At 40.5% G+C, this 24723-nt stretch overlaps 1 protein-coding gene across 2 annotated transcripts in view; it reads left to right on the forward strand.

Annotated features, from left to right (window-relative positions):
* LOC107377414 (glucosidase 2 subunit beta) overlaps positions 1-24086 on the forward strand; it is a 262809-nt gene extending 238723 nt beyond the window's left edge. For both annotated transcript variants that reach the window (XM_015946971.3, XM_015946972.3), the window contains 2 exons: positions 19476-19575; positions 23800-24086. In XM_015946971.3, coding sequence (XP_015802457.3) covers positions 19476-19575; positions 23800-23937 — 238 coding nt within the window. In that variant the 3' untranslated portion in view covers positions 23938-24086. The remainder of the gene's footprint in view (positions 1-19475; positions 19576-23799) is intronic.
* Positions 24087-24723: the final 637 nt, after the last annotated feature.

Here is a 24723-nt window from a genome sequence, read left to right on the forward strand (position 1 = left end):
GCTGTGATTTTTGTGACACTATGATCAAGGACAGTTTGAAATGGTACTTATTCTTTTTCATCATCCAGTTTGTTGCACGACATCATCATGAAGTCAGGTTTGCGATAAACTAAAAGCATCATCAACCTGTCATTGGTATGTGGATTCACTGCATTTTGTGTTAACGTTGTTACTGTTGCACATTAGGGCTGGCTTTGCCCACAAGCTGTTGTGACAAAGTGATTCTCCAACACGACGTTTTGCAATGACTGGAATGCTATTCCATCAATACCTCTGCAGAGAAAGCTCTGATGTCTACAACATTAAAAGTCAGCTAGTTCTTTTTTTGTTGTTGTTGCTGCTGAAACACAAACCTGCAAATTGTCTTAGGAGGTTTTATTGGTATAATTTCTTAAACAAATGTGCAAGATCATGTCCAAACATTTGACTTAAGATTGATTTTTCTTCTCTTGTTGGTTGAAGTGAGAATTTACAGATAAATTATTAGCAATTATCCTTCTCAGCAAATAGTTTTGCTTTCAGATGGCAAATTAATTGGAGTCCGAAGTGGCATCTTTTTTTTTGCACCGCCACCTCCCACACTACCTACTTTCCTTTGGAGCGGAAAGTGCAACGCTTCAGCATGTTGTTAGCGCAGGAGAGAAGAGGAACAGAATGCTAACTGTGAGTAATGTGACCCCAGCGCTCTTCCTGCCTGTCAGTCAGGATGGTATGGAAAAGCTGAAGCAGAAACGTTGGTCAAAAACATCTTTGACTGTACTTGGAACACATTTCTCTGTCAATAATGACTTGGAGGGAAAGATTTCAAATATATGCTCATCTTTTTTTAAGCCATAAAACTTTAGTAGTGATAGAAGTGATTACAGCACTATCACAACAGACAAAGAACAGTGTTTGATCTTTTTTTTTCATGAAAAAATAATGCTAGATTGATGCAACTTGCTTTACCAATTGGTATTGGTATTTTCTAGGTGTAGGCAGGCGGGAAGGTTCCATATGATAAACTATACTGTTCTCCGGCAAATGTAGTGCCGTGAAGGTCTGTGTGGACTGTCTTCAGCTGAGGAGGGGCATGAGAAGCACATGAATCATAACTAGCGTGGTGGGGATAAAGTTAATTTTTTATCCAGGCAGACATCAGTCAGACCTTGCAGGATGAAGCTGGGCCTCTTGATATCAATCTGCATGGAGGCATCTTCTTTCTCCCCAGAGGGGTGAAGCGGGTGAGGGGGTTGCATTGATGTAAACGGCAGCATTTATCACACCTGCTCCAGCATCCTAAAAGACAGCCATAGGAGACGGAGGGGAGGAGATGGAGAAACAGCTCTAACACGTGTGGCCTGTCAAAGATGCTATGAACCAGGACGTTGTGGGGGCGGTGGCATTGTTGGAACCTATTTGCACCATTGTTTAAATGAATAAACATAAAAGCAGGTTTTTAAAACTGAAAATTCGATTGTTGAAGCCCACTTTTTTACATCTGCTTATGGTTCGAAACTAAGCAGTTTTATTAATTATGCACAAAAAACAGTGGTATAAGAAATTTATTGCGGTAGTGTGTGTGATAGCCAGTAGTAGGTAAAATGTAAGAGCTTAAAGCTTTTTGAACACCAGTTTGGGTTTTCTTATGGTTTTAATTTCTCCCTATATTTCAATTGTGAGCTTAATGTTAATACAAGTTTCTCTGGAGTATCTCTGTGTAGTGTCAAAATAGCACCCCCACTATGAATAACACCCCTATCATAAGGTACTTACAGACTGTAGGAACCTTTTGTAGTTCCTAGAACCTTTTCAGGAACAAGCCCCCTTTCGGGCGCGTTCGGACAGATCGGAACTAGGAAGCTTTTCCTGTAGTTCCCAGAACCATCTTAGCTCCTATTGTGAGGCAGGGACTTTCTGTCGTTCCTATGGAACTAGCGTGACGTCGACGCTTGGTGAGCTACGTCCCTTGCTTGATTTTCGCATCTTTTCTGTTCCGAATCATGTTTTTTAATTTAGAAAAAGACTGGACTGCATCCCGGATATCCGTGCTGCCACCAGCACACCTCACCAAATTCAAACAGGTAAAGAAAACAGTCTTAATGCATTTACGAATGTTTTGTCTCTTCTCTTGATATATCGAAGGAAACTGTCCATTTCGGGAGTGAAAGCCGCCGAAAGTGAACATATATTTAAATATGTTACATCAAATTGTACCTATGAGTTGGTATTCTTCTTTTAAGGAAAGAAAAACCCACAATGGTGACTGAATTAACTTAAAACTTACAAAACTAAGTGTAAAAATCAGACGTGGCTTTTTCTTTTTACTAAACCTTTAACTTTACACAGTTTTAGCACAACCCTTTGAGGCACGAGGTGTTTTCTTTCTTTGACCAAAGGGTACCATTTCTTTCCATGCCTGTGTGGAACGAATGAAGCATCTTTTCCTTCTTCTGTTGTTGAAATGCGATGCCATCATATCCCATTTCTTAGAGCCACCATGTTGTATTTTTGGGCCAGTGTGCATGTGGGTCTAAATGTCCTGCCTACTCATCATCACACATGGGGTTTATTTAAGCATCAAATAACTTATAAACATTAAAACAGATGCAAACGTATCATTTCAATGTGCAACTGCAAGAACAGAAACAGTTTACGCTAAGTAAAATATCTGGGGTTTATTTTTATTGTCAAAATTTCCAATTTGTTGATATAATTTCTTCATAAAATGTAATTTCTGCATTACACTTCTGTCTATATACAATATGTGTCTATGGTATTAATATTGTATGCACTAATGTGCCTACCCATTAATTATCCTAAGTACATTTTAGCTTGATCACCAATAAGCAATAATCCATCTACTCAGCTGAAGGATCAGTCTCCCCACCTCTAACAGAGTTACTTTTAAAAGGTTGTTAATACTCATGACCTTACAGTTCATGAAGGCTGTTGTGGCTTTTAAAAGTGGATCTTCCATGGCGGATAAGTGGCTGACTGCCAACTCCATGGTTGTGGTTCAATCCCAGCTTCGCCTACCAAATCCTCTCCCATGACAACATTGAAAGAATGTTGAAGTCTTTATCTCAATCTGACCTTTCTGAGTAAACAAAGTAAAATAAATAAATAAAGATTGTACCCAAACCCCATTACGGTCCTCCATAATTGGTTTTGCATTCAACTATTAAATATAAAAATGTATTGGAGCAATAAATCAACTTTGGACCAGTTTTCTGTTGTTGCTGCTTGCTTTTATATTTTGTGGACATGCACATTTTTGTAAAAAATTCAGAAGCAGTCATACTGTATGCACCCAATTATCTGCAAATGTAGATTTTATACAACACAATCTTGAATTCCAATATCTCTGTTCTCCATTTCATTTTTCTGCCTTTCGGCCTCAGCAGCTTAACAACCCCCTGAAATAGCTATTGTAACAATACCATCAGCAATGATAATGATAATAGAGTAGTGGAAAATGCTTGCATTGCGACAAACACAATCCCGGCATGACAGCGTCATCCATCTTCATGGTCTCCCTTCTGCCCACCAACCTCCCATTCCTACAGCCGACATGCAAGGTAAAATGACAAGACAGCAAGTGCACACAGCAGAAAAAGTCCACCTGAACACAGAAAACAAGTACATTACCTGATGCTGGCTAATGCCAGTATGTCGTCCCTACATCATATGAAAATATATTCTCTGATACCAAACAGAAAGTATTCATTATCTGAATGTCAGCATCTTTCTTTTTTCAAGCATCAGGAATATTTGTAGTGAAATTACCTTAAATGTCTTCATATATAGGTGTTAATTATATGCACATACAGTACAGGCCAAAAGGTTGGACACACCTTCTCATTAAATGTGTTGTCTTTATTTTCATGACCATTTACATTGATAGATTCTCACTGAAGTCCTCAAAACTATGAATGAACACATGTGAAGTTATGTACTCAACCAAAAAAGGTAAAATAACTGAAAACATGTTTTTATTCAATTTTCTTCTAAATAGCCACCCTTTGCTCTGATTACTGCTTTGCACACTCTTGGCATTCTCTTGATGAGTTTCAAGAGGTAGTCACCTGAAATGATTTTCCAACAGTCTTGAAGTAGTTCCCAGAGGTGTTTAGTGCTCGTTGGCCCCTTTGTAAATGGTCATGGTCATGCATTCAAGCATAGTAGTAAAGGACCTGGTAAGCACATATACTTTTGGCCCTGCATGTCGACCACTTAGGTGCACCCCTGCATATAAACTAGAAATGTATGTCAAATTAGAAAAGTCTACTTAAAAATGCTGTCCATAGCTCCTTGGGAAGTTTTGTGAAATAGGTTTTACTGTAAAATTTTGTTGTAGTGGGTCCATCATGCCCTGTGATTGCCATTATAGACCTAATTTAAACTGAACAAAATGGTGACATAGGCAGATTATCATGGAATAAAACCAAGACTGTTAAGCCATGGATACCAAAAAAAAAAAAAAAACATTCCAGAGAATCCAGATACTTTGCAATAATTTCCCAGACACAATCTTTAGAAGGAAATGGTGGATGCCAATATATCAAACATGTTTGCTTTTTTGTGGGGGACTGCACTATTTACTGTCAAAGATTTTCCAAAGAGATTTGACTGAACACCGTGGAGTCCCAGTTGGGCAGTGTCTCGTTGGGATAGATACAAAAATGGCAGAAAAGTAGCACATTTTTATTTTAAATCACATTACAACAATTTGTTGATATTCTGTGTATAATTGTTTCACTTCCAGATTGTTGTACTCTCCTTTTTTAAATCAAAAATCTGACACAACTTAGTTTCATACATCACCAACCAAACAGGGTCTACCTCCTCATGGCTGAGTAGAAAGTATCTGCATGTAATTCTTCTTGAAAAAGCATCACCTTTCATTTAAAAGTCTTCTTCAGCCCTTAGGTCCAGGTTTATGAATCGTTTTTTGGATAATTACACTAACAGGATCGTTGAAGTTACATTCATCACTTTGACTTGGCAACGCAGCTTTGTTTATATACCACATTTCATACACAAAGCCAATTCAATGTGGTCAATGTTCTCTTTTTACCAACTAGTTCAACATTTAACCCTCTCAGGCTCAAAATAAGTTTTGATAAAAGGACAAACAACTAAGTCCTTCAGGGGTACTTCTGAGTTAAAAAAAATGCTCATGAAATACGTATGTGGAGTAACCAGGTAGTTAGGTTTTAACGTTGCAAATCTGCAACACCTGCCTCCAGAGGGTTAAAGAGTTTTGACCTAAGGATTAGGGTATGGCTTGTTTTATTCCTGTCCTGAACCACTGGTCTTCCTATCCAAATGTAAGTGGACAGCAGAGTTTTGACTTGAACAGTTGGCTCTCCAGAGTTGTGCCATGTGTTTATGGAAAGGTTTTGTTTCCTATTCTCTAAGAGTCTGAACACTCCTCACTGCACGGGGCTCTATGTACCACACTACTCTGCTTGAGTTTGGCTCTTTTACCAGCTTCAGTCTGAAGGTTGTGTTGAGTGCTCTGGGGTTTGGAGGAAATCCTTCAGATTTTCTTAGATTCTCTGGTATTATATCCTCAATCAAAGCTAAAGACTTTCAAATGAAATTTGAAATATCTTCAAGAAACAAAAACTGAGCTGTAGGTGCTTTCTGTTGAACTCATAGGACTGACTTTAGTTTTAGAAACCAGCTTTTTAAATGTAGTTTTCACAAGTTTGTTGGCATATGTGCCTTTACAGAGAAATGATGAAATTATGGCTCAATAAAAATTGAATATCAGTAAATTTATTGATTTCACAATTTCCAGCACAAAATAAGTTATCCAAAAATCTAACACACTGCTAACTATCCAGTCTAGTTAGCAGTACCCTTATTTTGACCTTTGTAACTGACTACAACGAGCTCCACTGCAACGTGATCCGATTAGCTTTTAAAACACAAGTTCCCCAGGAAGTAATCTGTCAACATCCTGTAATTAGTGTTCAAAGCATTTTCTGTAAACAACGACCAAAAACACCAAAATTGAGAGTGCGCCAACAGCCTGTCTGGCTTTAATAACCGTTCAACATGAACCGGAGAGCAATGGAATATTAATGGAAGCCCTTTCAAAGTCATCCCAGGATATGCATGTGGAAATATCTATCGCAGCAACGACAGACATTCTGAACCCAGAAATCTTTTGTCTGCCTGTTACATCTTATTGTATGCAAAAAAACAAATGGATAAAAACGAGTACACAGTAGAAAACTGCATTCTAAATGCAATAAATTCTAGGGAGGAAGGGATGATTTAAATCCAGTGGTGGAGGAAGAAGAGATCAAGCCAGGAGGTCATCAAATGAGTTTTTGTTTTGGGACTCTAGGGAAATCAGGTGGCCTCGCCGTTGGGGTCATCTGGGGTCAGCTTGTGTTGCTCAGCAAAGTTCAAGTAGGCCGACCTTCCTTTGTGTTGGAGGTCAAACTGCTTTACACCCGTAATTATTGGGAGCACACCAGGCCGGTGCTGAGATTGTGTGAGGCCTTGCAAGCTGCTTGCTTGTTCAGCCTTCGCCCTCTGGAAACACTCTTTGTTTGACAGTCTGAGCTGGAGATAAGCACAACATCCCAAGCAGGAAATTAGGTAAACAATGCATGAATTAGAATAACTCCTAGACACGGCGATCAGACGGGAAGGAGAAAAGCAGATGTCTAGAAATAAAAGATTCTCACCTCACTAATGACTCAAATCAGGTCGCCATAGCCAGGCGAGGTTACACGGGCGCGTGAGAATCTTAAGAGTGAAGGATGTAATGCTGCTTATTTATAAAATTAGAGCAGAAACAAAGACAAGACAAATAGAAAAACAAGTCTGTTGTGAGTGACTCCTGCAGGTTCATATCACTCAGTATTCAAACCCACAGGTCTCCCTTGAACTGCTTTATTGAACAGTAGATTTCCAAACAGAAAGCGGCGCAGAAGTGAGGTAGCCTAGCAACATTGAAACCACAGTGAGTGACTGTGTATGCCCACTGCAAAGGAGCTAGGCAGCTGAAATGACAGCGCAGAGCAACCCCAGAGAGAGTGGGATGTGCTGGCCGCCGTGAAAAATACAAATAAGGCAGCGGTGTGCGGCTGACATATGTCTGCTGTTTGCCGATCGGCCTTTTTATTTTATAACTTCTTATTTTTTATTTCACACATTCAGCCAGATCCAGCTGCAGTGATAACTGTATTTTATTTTGTCACTACTGTAGCACTCCAAATAAAAGATATAGGAGACGTAACTCCCGGGCGCCAAGAGAAAGAGGTGCATCGATGTGAATGCCTGCAGGCTGTCGAAGCCTTTCAAGGGGTCTCGGTTTGAATGATCCAGCTGAGCATATTTATCGGCACAGACCCATGAAAGCACAGACCACTCTGTGGCCATGGCAATATGGAAATATGCTCGTTTGATCAATAAGAGTCCATTTCCCAAGAGGGCGGCGGAAAAGCTCAGCGGCTTTTGATTTTTTTGAGAAGCTGAGAAGGAATGAATTTGTGACAGGAAATATTTCTCATCCCTCCTCCATTCAGATTAATTATTGCACGCTCGCAGTTTTCTACAGTGGCTGCGCATGAACTGTATAAACAGCAGATAAGTACTGTTGCTAATTATCTCCATAGGTGGCCATTTTTCTGCACAGCAATTGCAAGGGAGCTGCAGGATTATTACTGTAAAAACCGATGAAGCACACGGAGAAGAGTTTCAATGCGAACCCGGACCGGGTGACGCTTTTGAACTTGTCTTGACTGCTTAGCTTTGCTTAAACTGGCAGTTGAGGGGGAAATGATGATTAAAAGGTTTGTTTGGTTGCCATTAAATCTGTGTGTCAGCAGCCATGTTAGATTAATAATACAAGCAGGAAGTAGCTGAATGTAGGCGAAACAAAAACTCTTGACTGATGATGAATAACGCTTGATGATGATGATGATTCATGAGGACATCCTTCAGGATTAGAAAGTTATTCAGATGTTTACAATAAGGTGGAAACTTAAAAAAAGCTTTCTAACTTTATTTTTTACAACTTAATATCTAAAACATGTTTTTGTTTTCCAGTTTCTGTGTGTGGGTCACAAAATATCCACGCTGCCTCTAGAACATGTTTATATGCTGTTTGTGTGAATCCTCCAATGGTTTAAAGTTTAGAAAAGTTGTTAAAATTCCCATTGACCCTTTAAATTTCCAGGTTTAATGAACGCACTGGGGTTTTGTCCCATGGGCAGGCCTCTGGAATGCTAAGGGTTAAACATGACAAACTTGTAAGAACACTGATGGTACTCTAAAGTCAGAGTATCCTAGATACTCTATCCTCTTTCTAGAAAACTAAAGACAACTTTGGGAATCAAACATGGCGAGTGCTTTTTAAAGGGCGTCTTCCACGTTGAACTCTTGTATTGTAACAGGTCTAAACTTTATATTTTCGTTTAAAAACAGCAAGATATTTGAGAAAAAATGTGTTTTTACTTGTGCCAACCAGGCTCTCCTAGCTCATCTGTCTAAAAACAGCGCTTCTTGCTGTAACTGGAAGTGAGGCCGCTCAAGAAAAACGTTCCCGAATCTGCTCTGAAAAAAGGATTTGCAGCAGCACAAATCTCCAGATTCTAAATATGAATATACTTCCATGTTAAATACTGAAGGTGCACAGCCATACAGTTTTGAGCCTAAACAGGGATAGTTCAAATGTTGAAAGAAGAGCTGCTGAAGCGTGGGAACTTCACAATGAGCTAAAACAGATCGGTGATATTCACCGACTTTGTTGAGGCTTAATAATAATTATAATGCATTGAACTTATATAGCGCGTTTTAGGACACTCAAAGACACTTTCACACACACTCACATTCACACACTGCCAGTGACAGTAGCTACTTTGTAGCCACAGCTGCCCAGGGGCGGTCTGACAGAGGCGAGGCTGCCACTTGGCGCCGTCGGCCCCTCTGACCACCACCAACACAGACAAGTTGGGTGAAGTGTCTTGCCTAAGGACACAACAGCAGAATACCTCTGGCAGGAGCTGGAATAGAACCCATGACCCTCCGATCATGGGGCAACCCGCTCTACCACCTGAGCTACTGCTGCCCCAAAACCATCAGTGGCGTAGCTACTTTGCTGTTGTCTGACGTTAACTAGCTAAAATACGTCCACATGAATAAACAGTTTGGGCCATAATTGTCATCTATACCAATCACCGTGTTGTAACGCTGTGGGTGAAGTTAGTAGATTACGCAGCACACAATGAAGAATGGTTAGCCACACTGGTACAGAATTCCACTGTCGGTGTTTTATTACCACAGTTCTTCAACTTTACAAGCCCGGTTGGACAGCTGCTATCTTAACAAAACAAGGTAACATAACTCACAATGTCATGAGTGTCAATGTGAAAATGAAATGATACGGTCCAAAGTAAAAGCCTGCCCGTGTATTCCAACACATCCTGTCCACATTAGAGGAAGAGCAGAAGAGAGAGGGAAAAAATAGGTGTTGCTGGATTATGACATCATCCTTCTGAGACCAACAAAGTCTTAAATTGACACAACTCAATTATGTCTGTTACTGTGTCTTTTGTTTTTTTAGTCCCCTGTCATGGTACTCGTTTTGTGCTATTTATTTCCTGTGACCTGTTACCTTTAGTAAAAGTCTACAGCTGCACAAACATTAGCCGTTAACAGCATGTCCGGCTCCTGCTTTGCCACATGATTGGTCCAAAATGGAGCTACACTTATTATCACTGGGAACACAAAACAACAGATGGTCAGCCAACCTCAATGTCGGTTTTGGCACATAACAATCAACCAGGTCTGCCAGGTAAGCTGGAGCCAGCCCGTTCATGGCTTTGAAAACGAAGATTAGAATCTTAAACTTCAAGTTTACAGGAGCCAATGTAGATGCCAGTACAGGAGTGATATGGTCGCATCTCGAAGTATTTGTCAAGAACCTAGCTGCTGTAGTCAGAACCACCTGGAGTCTGTTAAGGGCAGAGGCAGGTACACCAAACAGAACAGAGTTAGCATACTCCAGCCGGGAGGTGATAAAGACATGAATTACAGATTCCAGATGCACCTGCTTCAGGATCGGTTTGATTGTCGGGACTGTCAGGATTTCCTAATTCTAGAGTTTCACCATCTATTTTCTATCAGAAGCTAATGCGGGAAATAGGTGTAGCAGACTATTTTCATGTTTAGCCTGCATGAAAAACTCACTTACTGATTTATAGTCAGAAATAATAATTTAAAAACAGTTTACCAATAAAGTTGACCTTTAAAGAAGTAGCCTTGATCAGAATATTTTTCTGTAAGGTGAATGGACATCTCGTTTTACCTTAGGGCAGATTTTATTTAAAAGAATATATAAACGTAGCTAAAAATCCTGTTGAATGAATAATCTGTTACATTTTCTGGTACATTTAGCTTTCTTCTTACTGACTTTTTGGTTGTAAAGTAGGAAATTGAGACGCTACTCCTCACTTTGATGATTTGGGGATTTGAGAAGCACTAGAGTTAGCTGAGATTTTTTTAATCTTCCCCACATGCCCACAACAAAAGACCATTTAAGATGTTATAGACAGCTTTATTTAAATATTGACTCTTTTATGTTTTAATACTCTGTAAAAAGGCAATTACAACAAACTGACATTATAATTATTGTATTGTTTCTACTTTTTTCAAGTAATATTTTCATCATAATGCCGAGGTTAAAGCACACTTGTCACATCTGCCTTAGGAAGATGTTTTTATATTAATATACTCTTTTTAGAAACGTGCTGCTCTTCTGCCACGACTCAGATTCACTGCGTTAATTATTTTGATGGGTATTGGAACAACATTTTATTATTTCACTTTTCTCCCACATTAACCCACGAGCGGTGACACTTTTGTTAGAACAAGTGCATAATTGCACATTTAAGTGCTCTACTTAATGTGCTCATTTTCAAGCTGTCAAGGTCATTCGCTGGAGTGCCACTAATGAAAAGAGGGACCCCTCTTTACCTGGAAACACGGCAGCCGAGAGCTCAAGAGGGCCACGCCGCCGCCCGTCCGTCTAGTCGGGCAGACACAAATACTCTCAGGCAACGCGTGTTGGGGCTGCCATGTTTCTGTTTATGACATCTATATCACCGTGGCCCGACAGCCCACGTGTTACCTGGTAATTAGGGCGAACAGATAATGACTCTCGTGTGTCTCGGGAGCAGGTTAAAGTGGTAGGGAGTGGAGAGCGAGGGGAGCTGACACTGTGAACCCCCGATGGCCTTTCTGCTGGGTCGTCATGGCAACATCCAGCCCGCTCGTTAATGAGGCACAAGTGAACCGCTAACAGAATACTGATTTTAGGTTTGACATCAGCCCTCCTTTATCAGGAGGTGTTGATGAAACAATGAGTTTGTTTTCTAGCCTCGCATGAAATGTTCTCGCTGATTTAACGGGAGTTTTTCCAGCTGCCGTGTGGGTGATGCTCATTAGGAAAAAAAACGTTGAAGTGATAGTTGCAGGGGGGAGAACTTTAGTGAACCTGTTAAAGATGACTTTATTTATACTCAACATATTTTATTCTGCACCCCATTTTTTATCACAGAGGGAACAGGAAGCTTAAACACAGAATTTGGGACCAAAAAAAGCATGTGCCCTTCATATGTTCCAGTGGGTATGAATTATTTATGAAGGTGCTGGGCACAATGGGCGGTGGGAGCATCAGTGTATGGGACAGTAATGACGATGGCTGGGCCCATCTCTGATTGGTGACGCGATGCAAGTGGCAGAGGTCAGCCGTGTTTGCTATGAGAACAGGCATTTGGCGGTAGATCTGCGACTATGAATTCAAATCAAGCTCTACCTTCCTGAACACGGCTGCCTCTGGGGTTGTAAATGATTAGCTGCTTAGTGAGGGGACTAACTCGCAGCATCAGACTCCTTGTTAAACCAGTGAAAAGTATAGCCGTGAGGCCTAATTTATGGCAATGGGAGCTAATGAGTGGATGCTATGGTGGGAAGGTGAGGCTAATAGGTGTAGATTTTTCAAAGTTGTAAGAACAGTTTTCTTACTTCAGCAATTTTAGCAGAAATTTAGAATTTCCTTGTTGAAAAAACGTGATTTCTGTTTGGTAAATCTAATCTGGCACTTCCTGTCTCTTAATGAGACCAAATGACTTTATTTTTCTAAATAGTCAGAGAAACGTCTTTGATATCTGAAAGGTGTTATTCACTTGTTTATGCAATACATTTGCAGTGGTAGGAATGGATAATTTGTGAGTTGTTCTCTGGGCGCAGAAAGCTCCGGTGTGCCTGCTTCAGGATCTAGAAGATTGCCTAATCAGAATTGAGCTTCAGACAGCAGAGTTTGGAGTCTTACTTCCTGATATTGGGACATCTCAACTCTGATTGGCTAACAGCAACATGACCCTACCACTGACTCTGTTTGCTTTGCAACATGGATGTTTTAACTTCACAAACAACACAAGCCAGAAGGAGTTCTGCTGTGTGGTGGAGTTGCTAATGCTAACTGTTAACTTCAACTATCGAGACGTTCTCCGCTGTTTCCAACAACAGCCTTCTCCATTGAGAGTCAAGACGGCTGAGTCCATGAATGTTAAGTGACAGTGTGATGTAAATCAGACAAGAATTTCTAGTCCTAGACTTTCACGTCTATTTTCTATCAGAAGCTAATAAAGGAGATAGGTGTAGGAGACTATTTTCATGTTCAGCCTTCATAAAACACTCAGAGTGACCAATTATAATTAGAAATAATCATAAAAATTTTATTTTTTGTGAACCAAACCTTCAAAAGTGTGGCTTGATTTAAACAGGGTTTTAATAGAGAACAAGTTGTAGTTGTCCAACAGGCTACTTGGACAAAGCTCAGACTAATGCTTTTTTGCCCCTGAACCACATAAACAAAGATGTGCAGCCCCAAATATTCCTGGTTTTATATTGGACTATTTGTATCCAGTTTTTGTTGTTAATTTTTACTTTTACATATTTTGGGGGTTAAATGATCAACATTTTGTCATCTAAAACAACAAAATCTCTAAACATTTCATCATTTTCATGTCATTTTTAGTTCATTATATCCAGCCTGATGTTTGGAGAAAATGATTCATAAATTACACAAAGGACCTAGAAGTGCGTCTGTGTTTGATTTTAAACTACGAAGTTAGAATTTTCAAAAGCGACCATCTGCCTTGCTAGCATAAGGTGCAGGTAGCTGCTGTAATGAACCATTTATTTGTACTACTCTGTGTTTGTATTAAATTAAAAGTATTGACACAACATATTACTATACAATGTGTTAGTGAACTGTGTGTGATTGTATAAAATGCAAAGAAAGGCATTATTCGCTTGTATGTATAGGACTCAAGTAAAATATGATTATGCTCCTCCGTCAATGACTCTGCAGTTGTCGGGTGTATCAGAGATGGACAGGAAGCTGAGTACAGAGAGCTGCTGGAGCGCTTTGTGGCATGGTGTGGAAACAATCATCTGACCTTGAACGTGAACAAAACAAAGGAGATGATTTTAGACTTCAGAAGAAACAGGATGGAGTCAAACACTGTTTCCATCATGGGAGAAGAATTGGAGGTGGTTGAGGAATACAAATACCTTGGAGTTCACCTGGACAACAGACTGGACTGGAGAAAGAACAGTGAAGCTGTTTACAAGAAGGGACACAGAAGACTGCACTTCTTGAGGACGCTTAGGCCCTTCAATGTCTGTAGCAAGATGCTGCAGGTCTTCTACAAGTCTGTTGTTTGTTGAGAGTGTAATCTCTTCAGCCATCGTCTGTTGGGGTAGTAGCATCAGAAGCAGGGTCCTGAAAAGGCTCAACAGCCTAATAAAAAAGGCTGGTTCTGTTCTGGGGACGACTGTGGAACCACTGGAGGAGATAATGCAAAGAAGGATTCTCCAGAGAATCAAGAACATGATGGACAACCCTGAGCATTCTCTTCACAAGACTGTCCGACAACGGAAGAGTGTCTTCAGTCAGAGGCTCCTTCAGTTTCGCTGCAACACTGACCGCTACTGGAGATCCTTCCTGCCAACAGCCATTGTAATATACAATAACTCTTTGATGACTTGATTATTATTATTATTATTATTATTATTCTGAGCTACTACAGCAATCAATTTCCCTCTTGGATTAATAAAGTATTTTTGAATTGAATTGAATTTATTGTGATGTAGTGCTATAAATTAATCAGATCAACTAGATCAAGAGACTCATTTTTGCACTTTATAATCATAAAACTCCACATTATTGGATGTGCAAACTCACTGGTCAGAATCAACAGATGCCACTCTTATAGAAATTACATAAAGGCTTTCATTGGGTTACAGTTAGGGTTCATAAAGGTATGGTTCAATGAAAATCCATTTTTTATGATTATTACTGGTTATATCCAGTCACTTTGTGTTTATCATTCAGGTTGAAAATGAAAATAGTCTCCTACACCTATCTCCTGCATTAACTTCTGATAGAAAAGAAACTGTGAAACTCTAGGATTTAAAACTCCTGACAAATCTATGTTGTGTTTGCCAGTTAGAGGTGAGAGAAATGAGTCTGACATCTGAAGCTCAGCTCTGATGTGGCTCCCTTCTAATTCCTGAAAATAGTGCACCAGAGCTTTGTTTCCTTAGAGAAGACAAGGCATTCTACTAGAGTAAGTCCTTTGGGTCGTACAAATATCATGCATCAGTGTCTTTATAACAACTTACTAACATGCTTCTTTAGTTGTGTCTAGTGTATGGAATAATCCTCCTTATAACTAATATTTAAGCTTTTCTCAGTTTCAGTTGCTCCTCAGAAACATAGCTGACCCTTTCATGATGCATTGTGGGTAGTCCATGACATCAGTGAATGCTGATCATATTCTGCTCTTTTCAATGTGTTGGCTAATTTAAATGGTATTTATTGTGTGTCCATATATTTATTTAAATTACCTGTTTTACTAAATGGTAAAATTTGACCGAAACATTTATTGTTAGTTTTCCCTAAATTTTCTGTTTTTGAAACATTAAGAAGTAATTTCCAAACATGTCCTTCCCCAGAACATCGTAAGCATACCCAGGTCTCTCCAGGTTTTCCTTTGCTCTGTTTTATTAATGAAAACTTTAATAAGGAGAGCTAACTTTGTCACTTAGCTCTACAACAACAAAACAGCATGTACAGTATATTTTTGATAATGGTTGTGATTCCTAGAAAACACAAATAAATCAGTTTTTCTGCCACCTTGCTAAGGTCAATGCTACAGTCATGTTTGCCGACCGCTGACATCGGTTTCTGATTTTTTACATGAAAAAAGAAAAACACTTTCATAGTTTTCTTAATTTGTGCATTTATGCTTTGATTTTTAGAGTGAAACTTCAAGCAAGCATCAATTCTACAAACATCAAAAATATGTAGGCAAATTCTCAAATTTAAACATTACTCCCCAACAGAAACACTAACCGGTATACTGGTTTCTAATTCTTATTTGGTCATCAACTTTCTCTTAAATAATAGCCTGGAGGGGACCCCCCACTCCCCAAAAAACACAAATTTACACAACCAAAAACCCACTTTTGGCCCAGATTTTTTTCTTCTCCGTGTCTGCGGGGTGTTTAAAGACCAGAGTGGGGTTGTCCAAATGATAACTGCTTCTGAAAGATTTGTGGTTGTGACTCCCCCTTTCAGTGGTGAGCAAGATTAGCAGTTGATCTTTAGGATTTATTACCAGAGGCATACGGATTAGCGCCCCAATGAAGCTTAAAACAGGATGACTAGTCACCGCGTCGTTTTAAAGAAGTAAGACAAGCTTATATCAGCTCAAGCTATTATCAGACACAGAAAGGGGAGCTAATCAGCCTTTTTTAATGGTAATTACCCTTCATCAGGATTAGATTATTTAGAAAAAAATGGTGAAATCTCAAACACGTGATCAGAAAACCGTCCTTTTCCTTTCCTGCTTGAAGATCTAACCGATTTTGACGGCATTGCTCTGGGACGTGATTAAATCACAACTCCATCTGCTATTGTGTGTGTCAATAGAAATCACTCCTCAGTAATTCAAAGGCAAAATTAAATGAGATTGGCTTCCTAATGTGTGCAGTTAGAGGCATGTCTGAGTTCCCCAGCGCCTACTATCTCACCCACAATGTATGGATAATGGGTTTAGCTGGTTAGATATGCTGCCTATTACAGGTTTAACTTTGATGGAAGGTCCATTTTGTGCCATTAGGGAAGGTCGGCTAACAGAATGACTCCTCATCCAGATGTCTGTAAATAAGATTCTCAGCGTTTTAGGCCCTGAAACTGAGCACATCTTCAATATTCTTCCATCATTATTCATTATGAGGAAGTGTGCATTTGTGGCCTCTTGGTTTGCCTCCTCGAGGCTGCAGATGGATTTCCACAAATTTCCTATTCATCCTCCAGTGGCAGCATTGATCTGTTTACTTAACTGAAATTGTGTTAATACATTTAATTTCTCGGAGAAGAGATTTGAATAGGGATGTTTGGTGCTAGCCACAGGAAGAGAGGGGGAGGGGTTTCTACATGCACAACAACCAATGAGAAGATCCAAATAGTGATTTATGGACATTAGTCCTGTTGTTATACATGAAGGCGAGGATGGTTTGTGTTTTGGCGACAATAACATTTTTAAACTAGTCTTTTCAAAAATAAAACAACTATTTAATAATATGTTTTGATTTATTGTGTAATTGTATAACAATATACCAATAAAAGCCAAATAAAATAGGCCCTAACCACTTGTAGATCCTCGACCAGAGGGCAGTAGACGTGTATAGGACTGCATATGACAAGTTTATGATGAAAGTATGAATGCTCGTACACTTTAGGGCCAAACAGTGTTTGACATTCATTTGTGACAATAGTCTGCAAGGGGTTAAAGGCAAAATATGACAAATTGGACAAGAAATTGTAATTGTTGCAAAATCTGTGGGGTTCTGTCGTCTTGAGTTGGGTTGGGAGCTATCATACCCCTTAAAGCTGAGTGTCAAGCAGCGAGGCATTGGGTCCCATCTTTAAGTCTTTGGTATGACCCAGTTCCAGGGTGGACGCTCATACTACTACGCCACTGAGAAGGTTAAACTGGTGCATTATAAATAAACTCAAATGAACTGACAAGATGAAGTAGGCAAAATGATCTCAAAAGGCAACTAAAATGCCCTGAATTAAAAGAAGTTCAAGAACAAAATAATCCAGAGGAAAAACATGCCAGTGGTCAACCATGGTGGTGGTAGTGTGATGGTCTGGGGCTGTTTTTTTGCTTAAGGACCTGGACCACTCGATGTAATTAATAAAACCAGTACTTGTTCTCTCTAGTAGAATATTCTAAAATATTTGTCCTAGCTTTGACCTTAAACAAACCATTTATGCTGGAAACCTTAATTTGACTTAATGCAAACAATTTTGTGAGACAAAATGGAGACTAGTTACCGGATTTCTTGATTGCAGTTTTTGCCTCCAAAAGTGTCCACCAGTTATGAGGTTTACTTTAACACACCAGTGTAACAAACAACAGTAAAAACAAAAATAAATCTGTAAGGGGAAACATACTTTTTACACCCTTTTGCAATAAACCTAACCAATATGGCTCCATGTGTTGTTTATTTCTAGCTGGTGCAAATAACTAGCTGTGCAGCAGCCTATTGAGACCTGGTTGTAGAAAATGGCCTGCCAATACCCAGCCCAGGTCGGTATTATTACAGGGAATGATCTGCCAATAAGATTCCATCTCATGACTCCTGTGAGTCCAAATGACTGGGGTGTTGGCCACATCTCAGCGATAACTCAACCCTAATTGACAGGGTGTGTGCTGCCTCCTGGGGCTGGAAAGGGCCGACAGGATGGGAATAGAGACCAACGAAGGTGAGGCGATGGAAGCGTGTAGAGGGGGGTTGGCGGGTTGCAGTGGATGAGGTGGAATGAAGCTGATGCACAAGGGATCTCCGGTCAACTTGCTGCAAGAGCCGGAGCGCAGTCACATTTTCCGCGCAGTCTGACAGCAATCCATTTGAGGGCCTCCTGGTGCTAAAAGAGTGCTAAAACCCAATCAAACCGGCTCAAAGAGAAAAAAGGATGAAACACTTAGGCCTGGCTGACTTCCACTTCACCTCTGACTGACCCGTTCAGGCATCTTAAATAAGCCATGCACATCATGAAGTAACACTCAAAGACCTGAAGACAGCTATGTGTCTGTAAAAGCTCCAGGATTGCTTTTTTAAATCAAAGAGGACTCCATGTTTTGGTTTAAGTAGGTCAAAGCAGAACGGGGGTCGACTTTAACTCAATCGGACTGACGAAAACCCGTCAGGGTCGACGAGGTTGGTTTGGGTCATCTGCAATTGCGAGTTCAGAGTTTACTAATCATAACCCATGAAATAAAAGAAAATATGCTTTCATAAACCTAAAAGAACAGAAGAGATCTGATCTTGTCGCCCTGATCTGCTGTTGAAAGGTCCGTGGGGCACATTTATCAAATGTTACCCTCTGTGACAGAATTGGCACCAGTGTGGAAGGCACTTAAGCAAATTACCAGAACAATTCTTTGAATTAATAGTCTTTATAGCTTTTTGTCCAGAATGATTAATAGGAGACTGGAATTGCGCTGGATAAAAGGGAAGAAAACACGTCTGCAGAAAGTGAGACAGAGATTGATTTCATTATTTATGCTGCTGTCCTTGGGACTACAGCTAGAAAATAGTGGGTAGGTGATGTGGGGCAGGAGATCAGAGTGAGGCCCTTTCCTGTAAAATCTTCACTCAGTCGAGCACCAGATGCAGAAAAGACCTTCTATCCACACATGACAGGATTACTAAAATCGGGACGTAGCCGCATCACAAATGCAGTTTGTGCTCTGGAAAAAGCTGCTCGGGCTCAAGAGAAGATCAGAGGAAGTTAGAAAGCATAGTGAAATGGCATCTGTTAGTGCTGTGTTGGATGGCGTCCACCGGCACCCTGGTCTGCTTCGCTTTGTCATACTCCCCTTGAAATATTTAGTGAGAATGTAATTAGCTAGCACTGGGCAGGCACACTCATCAGAGACTGGCATCACTGAGTTTCTCCTGTTCTTCCCCTGTGTGTTGCACACAGTATTAACTCTGACAAAACGGTAATTAATATTTTCTCCCCATTGTTAAGCAAGAGACAGGACTTGAGAGTGCCGCTGCCAAAAAAGGACACTGCCAGACGGGCCATCTTGCCAGATTTATTTATTTTTTATATGAAGGAAGTGTTTTTTAGTTAGCCAACGGAGCGATTAAAAGATACACACACACACACACACACACACACACACACATATATATATATGTGTAGTTTATTCAATTCAATTCAAAAATACTTTATTAATCCCAGAGGGAAATTGATTAATATATCCTCCTTTGTCCCAAATATTCTTTAAAGAACACTTTGACCAACAGTAAAGTTTGTTTACAAGCACATTGTCGGAGGATTAGTGTAATCTGTACATTTTTTGTTGTTGCAGGAGGTGGGGGATGTGGGCAGGACCACCAAAGAACCACTACAGTCAGATGGTGTATGAGAACGGAGAACCATGCTGGCAAGGAGGCTCACGTACAACCACAGTGAGTACAGAAAGTCAGGTTTTAAAGCTCAAGAAACATTTAGCTAACAGTCCAGACCTGTTGTGGAGATCTGGGGATTATTATTTAGATATCTTCTTTAATAGTCTCCATTCGGTTAAGTGTTTCGGATTCACGCTCCTGAACTTGAATCTCTCAAAAGCGTGCATCATTCAAACAATATTTTGCAGACCAATAAAAAGCTTAACTTTACACTGTAGCATTTACCAGCTACCACAGAGTCACACACACAGACTACAGACAGCTTCTGCTCAGTAACGCAGCTTTATTAACAAACACCCTTATTCAGGAATAGCGTAGCTGCCATGCTGAGACTCAGGAGCTCACGGCATCTTCCAGTCTCTCCCCGTCTCTTGCGGCATTTTTCTTTAAAATCAGCCACCCGTTGATTGGAGATCATCCCCCGGTGCCACCGCTGGCCCCTCCCCTCTCGCCCACCGCCACATACACATTTTGATTACATAGAATTTTGTCACCTGCAACCGAATTTAGCAGCAGCACTAGCTAGCTAGAGTGTAAAGCTATAGCGTGCTCTGATGTAAAACTGTTTACCACTGCAATGAGTACAAATGCAATTCAGCACCAAGCTAACTGTGGTCAAAGTTCAGATGACACAAATCCAACTACCGTATTTTCCGGAGTATAAGTCACACCAGCCATAAAATGTATAACGAAGAAGAAAAAAACATATATGTCGCACTGGATTATGTCTCATTTTGGGGGGAAATTTTATTAGTTTTCTTACAAAATCTGAGACCAAGCCTTTCACATTACAAGACAAGTACCAGTAACAATAACAGAATAAACAACATGGCGCAGCAGCGCACCACGGTCTCCAGCAGAGGATGGCGGTGTTTCAAACCCTCCCAGCGTGACAGAGGAGCTTATTCCTGGTCCGGAGCCGGCCCGCAGCAGCAGCGCAGTATAGCCTACATAATTTGGTATGCAAGTCGCTCCGGAGAATAAATCGCAGGACCGGCCAGACTATGAAAAAAAGTGTGACTTATAGTCCGGAAAATACGGTACACCTAATCCAGGTAAGTTCATCTTCAACGTACACGATAATATACACTTAGTTCAAAACGTTCATTTCTCACAGCCCGTTCAGCAACAGCAGCCCGAAAAAAATAAACATGTTTTTATCCAAAACTGAGTGATTAGACCTGACTTGTTTACTGTATGTTGAGCATTTCTCCGTTTGGATTGTCTTGCTTGGATTTTCTCCTAATTTCCCAGTTTATAGCTTGTGATCAATTAAAAATGTATTACATTTAACCAACTCTTTTTTGCCTGTACCCCCGAAGTCAAGTCAGAATCTAAAGAAAATCGTTTGTAAGAGTATGCTCCCCCTCCCCCTTGACTTCCCTTGATACAAACCCCCCTCCACCCATCATCAGAACGTAATGCTGATTTAATCTGAAATGCTAAAACTCAGCTGTAGATGGTAGCGTCTCTGCTTCTCTCTTGAGCAGGAACCATTTGAGGGTCGATTCACTCGTCTTAATCCAAATTCAAACAGTGTGTGATTAATCTCAATATTCTGCAGGGAGGGGCGGAACTCAGCTGTTAAATTTCTTAATTAAATCCTTCCAAGTTACATGATTGAAACCCTTTTGGTTTCCTTGCTCTGTCTCCAAATGAAGGGGCCGTTTGAAGACACGTTTACTACTCTGTTGTTTCTCTTTGCCAAGCACCTTTATTTTTCATGAACACAAGGCTAATGTGGTGTGGAAGTGGTGGTAAAACTAAAACTACAACACTGAGGTGCAGAAACCCTTTAGCTCTAGCTCTAATCATCCCTACAGTCAAGAGCAAACTTTAGCTTAAACAGCAACAACTAAAGAAGCCTCATCCAGGCCATGCTTTGGTCAAGTTGCCAACGTTGTAACTGAGTCCGGTTACTGCTGATTCATTAATACATTTTGACTGATTGTGTCACTCAGAGAGAAATACAAATCACACATAGTACAACCTTTAATCAGTGGTTCCCAATCAGGGCATTGACCCCCCAAAAGGATCCCCAAAAGACTGCCTGTACTGAGGTTGTGAGGTTATTATATTTCTAAAAATTACATTCATAAAATTCAAATTACACACCCATTATTATAATATATGAGTATTAAATGTGTATGTCTGTATAAAGCTTGTGATTAATCACTTTCCATGTGTGCATGTGGGTAAACGTTGGCTTTGGGGGTCTCTGTTTGTCTTAGAAACAGGCAAGGGGATCGTCAAGGTAAAAGGCTGGGAACCACTCCCTTAAATCATGTTGGTTCAATCAAGTCTACCTGCTTATCTGTCCTTCAACCCTAAACGCTGTAAGATTTTACTAAATAATTAAGCAGTAGATGCCTGAGATTCAGTGATAGAAGCGTGATGCACACATTGATTTTTAAAAATGCAGATCTAAACACAACTCTGAGTTTCTCAGTCAGAAAAATAGTCGTTAATAAACGCGTGCACACAACGAGCAGACTCACTGCTCAGGAGAAGAGCAGAAACTGATTGCAGGAAGGAGGATGTCCTGTTCATCGCGATCCTGAGAGAAAAGGGGAGGAGGACTTTTTTTAAGGAGGCGAGCGGCTCCGAGCGTCAACATGTCGTATCAGAGTGTGAGTGGTTGAGCCAGGTAGAGGTGCGGCGAGACTCAGCAGGAGTCCAGTGCAGTGTAGCCTGTAGTACGGTACAGACAACGTCGCCCTGCAGCGCTACGGCAATCAGCTGTGGCTGAGTCTAAATCAGTGTGGAGCCGAGTTTTAACCTGACGATGGAGACATAATGATGGTTTTGGGCTGAAATATTACATTTAAAGTAAGTAGCACTAAACTGCCACACTAATATTTACACATGTCTACAGCACTATAAAGACACTCATCTATACAGGTTATCAGCAAAAAAGTGAATTTAGGTGTTACCCGCACTTTAAGTTGGGTTGCTGTGTCCAATGCATACACAGACTTATGTACAGATTTAGTGTTGGAAACTTATTTGGTTTTGGTTCTAAATGGTCTCAAAACGTGTTACATCTCTTTTAATATTTATCATTTATTATCATATGTCTCCTGTGTTTGGTTGTTCATGTCTCCTGAACTACTGGGTGGATTTCAGTGAAACTCTATTAATAATATGAATAATATTATTATTAATAATTAGTGATTAGATTTTGGAATCAGTCCAACATAAGATGGCCGCCACAGTTAGCCATCATAAAAACGGTTACAAGTTTGTCGGTTTTAAAGATATTGACTTGTAGCTAAAGTCATTAACAACATGTACATGCTTTTAGATAACAACCATATTTTAATAATTTCTCCACAAAAACTTAGTTTTATAATTTGCAATGTCAGGAACAAAGGTAAGCTAGACCTTTACTTTTAAACGTTCCTTCCTCGTTGTTTCTTGCCATCAGGCCTCAAATAGATCCAATCTATTATTTAGCACTAGGGCTAAAATTGAAGTAAAACGTTGACTTTAACATGAATTTAAATGTAAACATTTGTTTTGAGCACCAAAAATAAAGCAAAACTGATATATGACTTAGGCTCCTGCAGTGAAACACTTTGTCTCTGCGAGCTGCACAAAACTACTTAATATCTCAGCACAACCAGATAGCAGGCGACACAAAGAGGGAGTTTATTTTTAATCCAAGCGCGGGACTAAACTGAGTTACCTGCCTGAAACTTCAGCACAATAAAACCTGTCAAGTTTTATCTCTGGGGCTCTCCAGGTGCTTTTGTTCAGCAGAAAGATCGTCTGCTCCGGGTGCAGTATGATGTGAGGCGTTGCTATAGAAACCCCTACAAGTAGCAGAAGTTGTGTGTGCGTGTGTCTGTGTGCGTGTGTGTTTTCTGGTTGTTCTGTCGTAGCGAGCGCCGGCGTCACCTGTTAAAGTCATGACGGCGGTAATCACGTCCTCTCCTGTCTTGTTCACATGTGTGATGACAGCAGTGATGTCCCATTATCCCACAATGTCCCTTAAGCATAGAGACACTTGTATGTGTCCTGGTTGCAGGCGTGGAGATGTCGACACACACAAACACACACACTGAGTCTGAGGAGTTTTGTTTAATATGCAACAAGTTTGGTTTGTTCCCACTTTCAGACAAAAGAGGAAACGCATAAAAAAAGTCTTCTTGAAATAAAGACTGGGGTTAAATGTGTCCCCACATCACCTCACACTCTCTCTCCTCCTGCGTGCTTTTCTAGGTCACGCTGACATGCGGAACGGAGACAGCCCTGCGCTCGGTGAAGGAGCCCAGCAAATGCCAGTACATCATGGACTTCCAGACTCCTGTAGCCTGTCAGCCGGTGCTGAAGCAGAGGGGCGTGCACAGCGAACTGTGACCCCTCTTCCCTCATTGCCTTAGCCTGGAATAACTTGGACCCCTGCCCCCTTGCTGGCTCGCCTACAGTGACAGGCTGAGGGTCTCGAGGGTCCCCTCCAATGTTGTTGTTGTCAGAACGTATGTACTTCTCAGTAAGTTAGACTGAGGTCAGGACGCAGCTCTCACCGCCGCTGTTACACGACCATATTGTTAAAGCCTACCATGAAGAAAATAGTCATATCAGATCTGTTGTAAGACGTCGCTATTGCTAAAGTATTTTAAATATTACCTTGTTTTATTGCAACAACTAAAGTCTGTTCCTGTTCTGTAGAAAACAAAAAATAATTGTTAATGTGATAGTTTGCATACACTCATTAGCAAACCTGTTGTAGCTAGCTGTTTGTGCAACCTCAGTTTGGAGAAACAGGATATTGTAATCGGATTGATGAGCTAACCGCTAGTTAGCAGGAACCTGAAACAAAAGTCAGCTTCACACAACTTTAATCTCAGAAAAGCTGTAACAGTTCAGTGAAATGTTACTTTTGACTGTAGACCGTTGTTCCAGCAGAAATTACCCGGAGGTCTACCAAATGTTGTGACAAAGGTATTTGCCTTCTCACAGGTGTTTTTGTCCTGTCACACTCTAAAGGGTTTGATTCTAGAACTAATATTCACTGTCAGGCAAAGACTGAACAACGACAATTTAACAGGACCTGTCTGACAACATGGAGTTCACTGAACGGTCTCAAAAAGACTCATCGGGCTCTGTTCTAAAGTTCTAGTACAAGAAAAGTACAACAGAAGC

This window comes from Nothobranchius furzeri, chromosome 2 (assembly GCF_043380555.1).
Source record: "Nothobranchius furzeri strain GRZ-AD chromosome 2, NfurGRZ-RIMD1, whole genome shotgun sequence".
NCBI classification, from domain to species: Eukaryota; Metazoa; Chordata; class Actinopteri; order Cyprinodontiformes; family Nothobranchiidae; genus Nothobranchius; species Nothobranchius furzeri.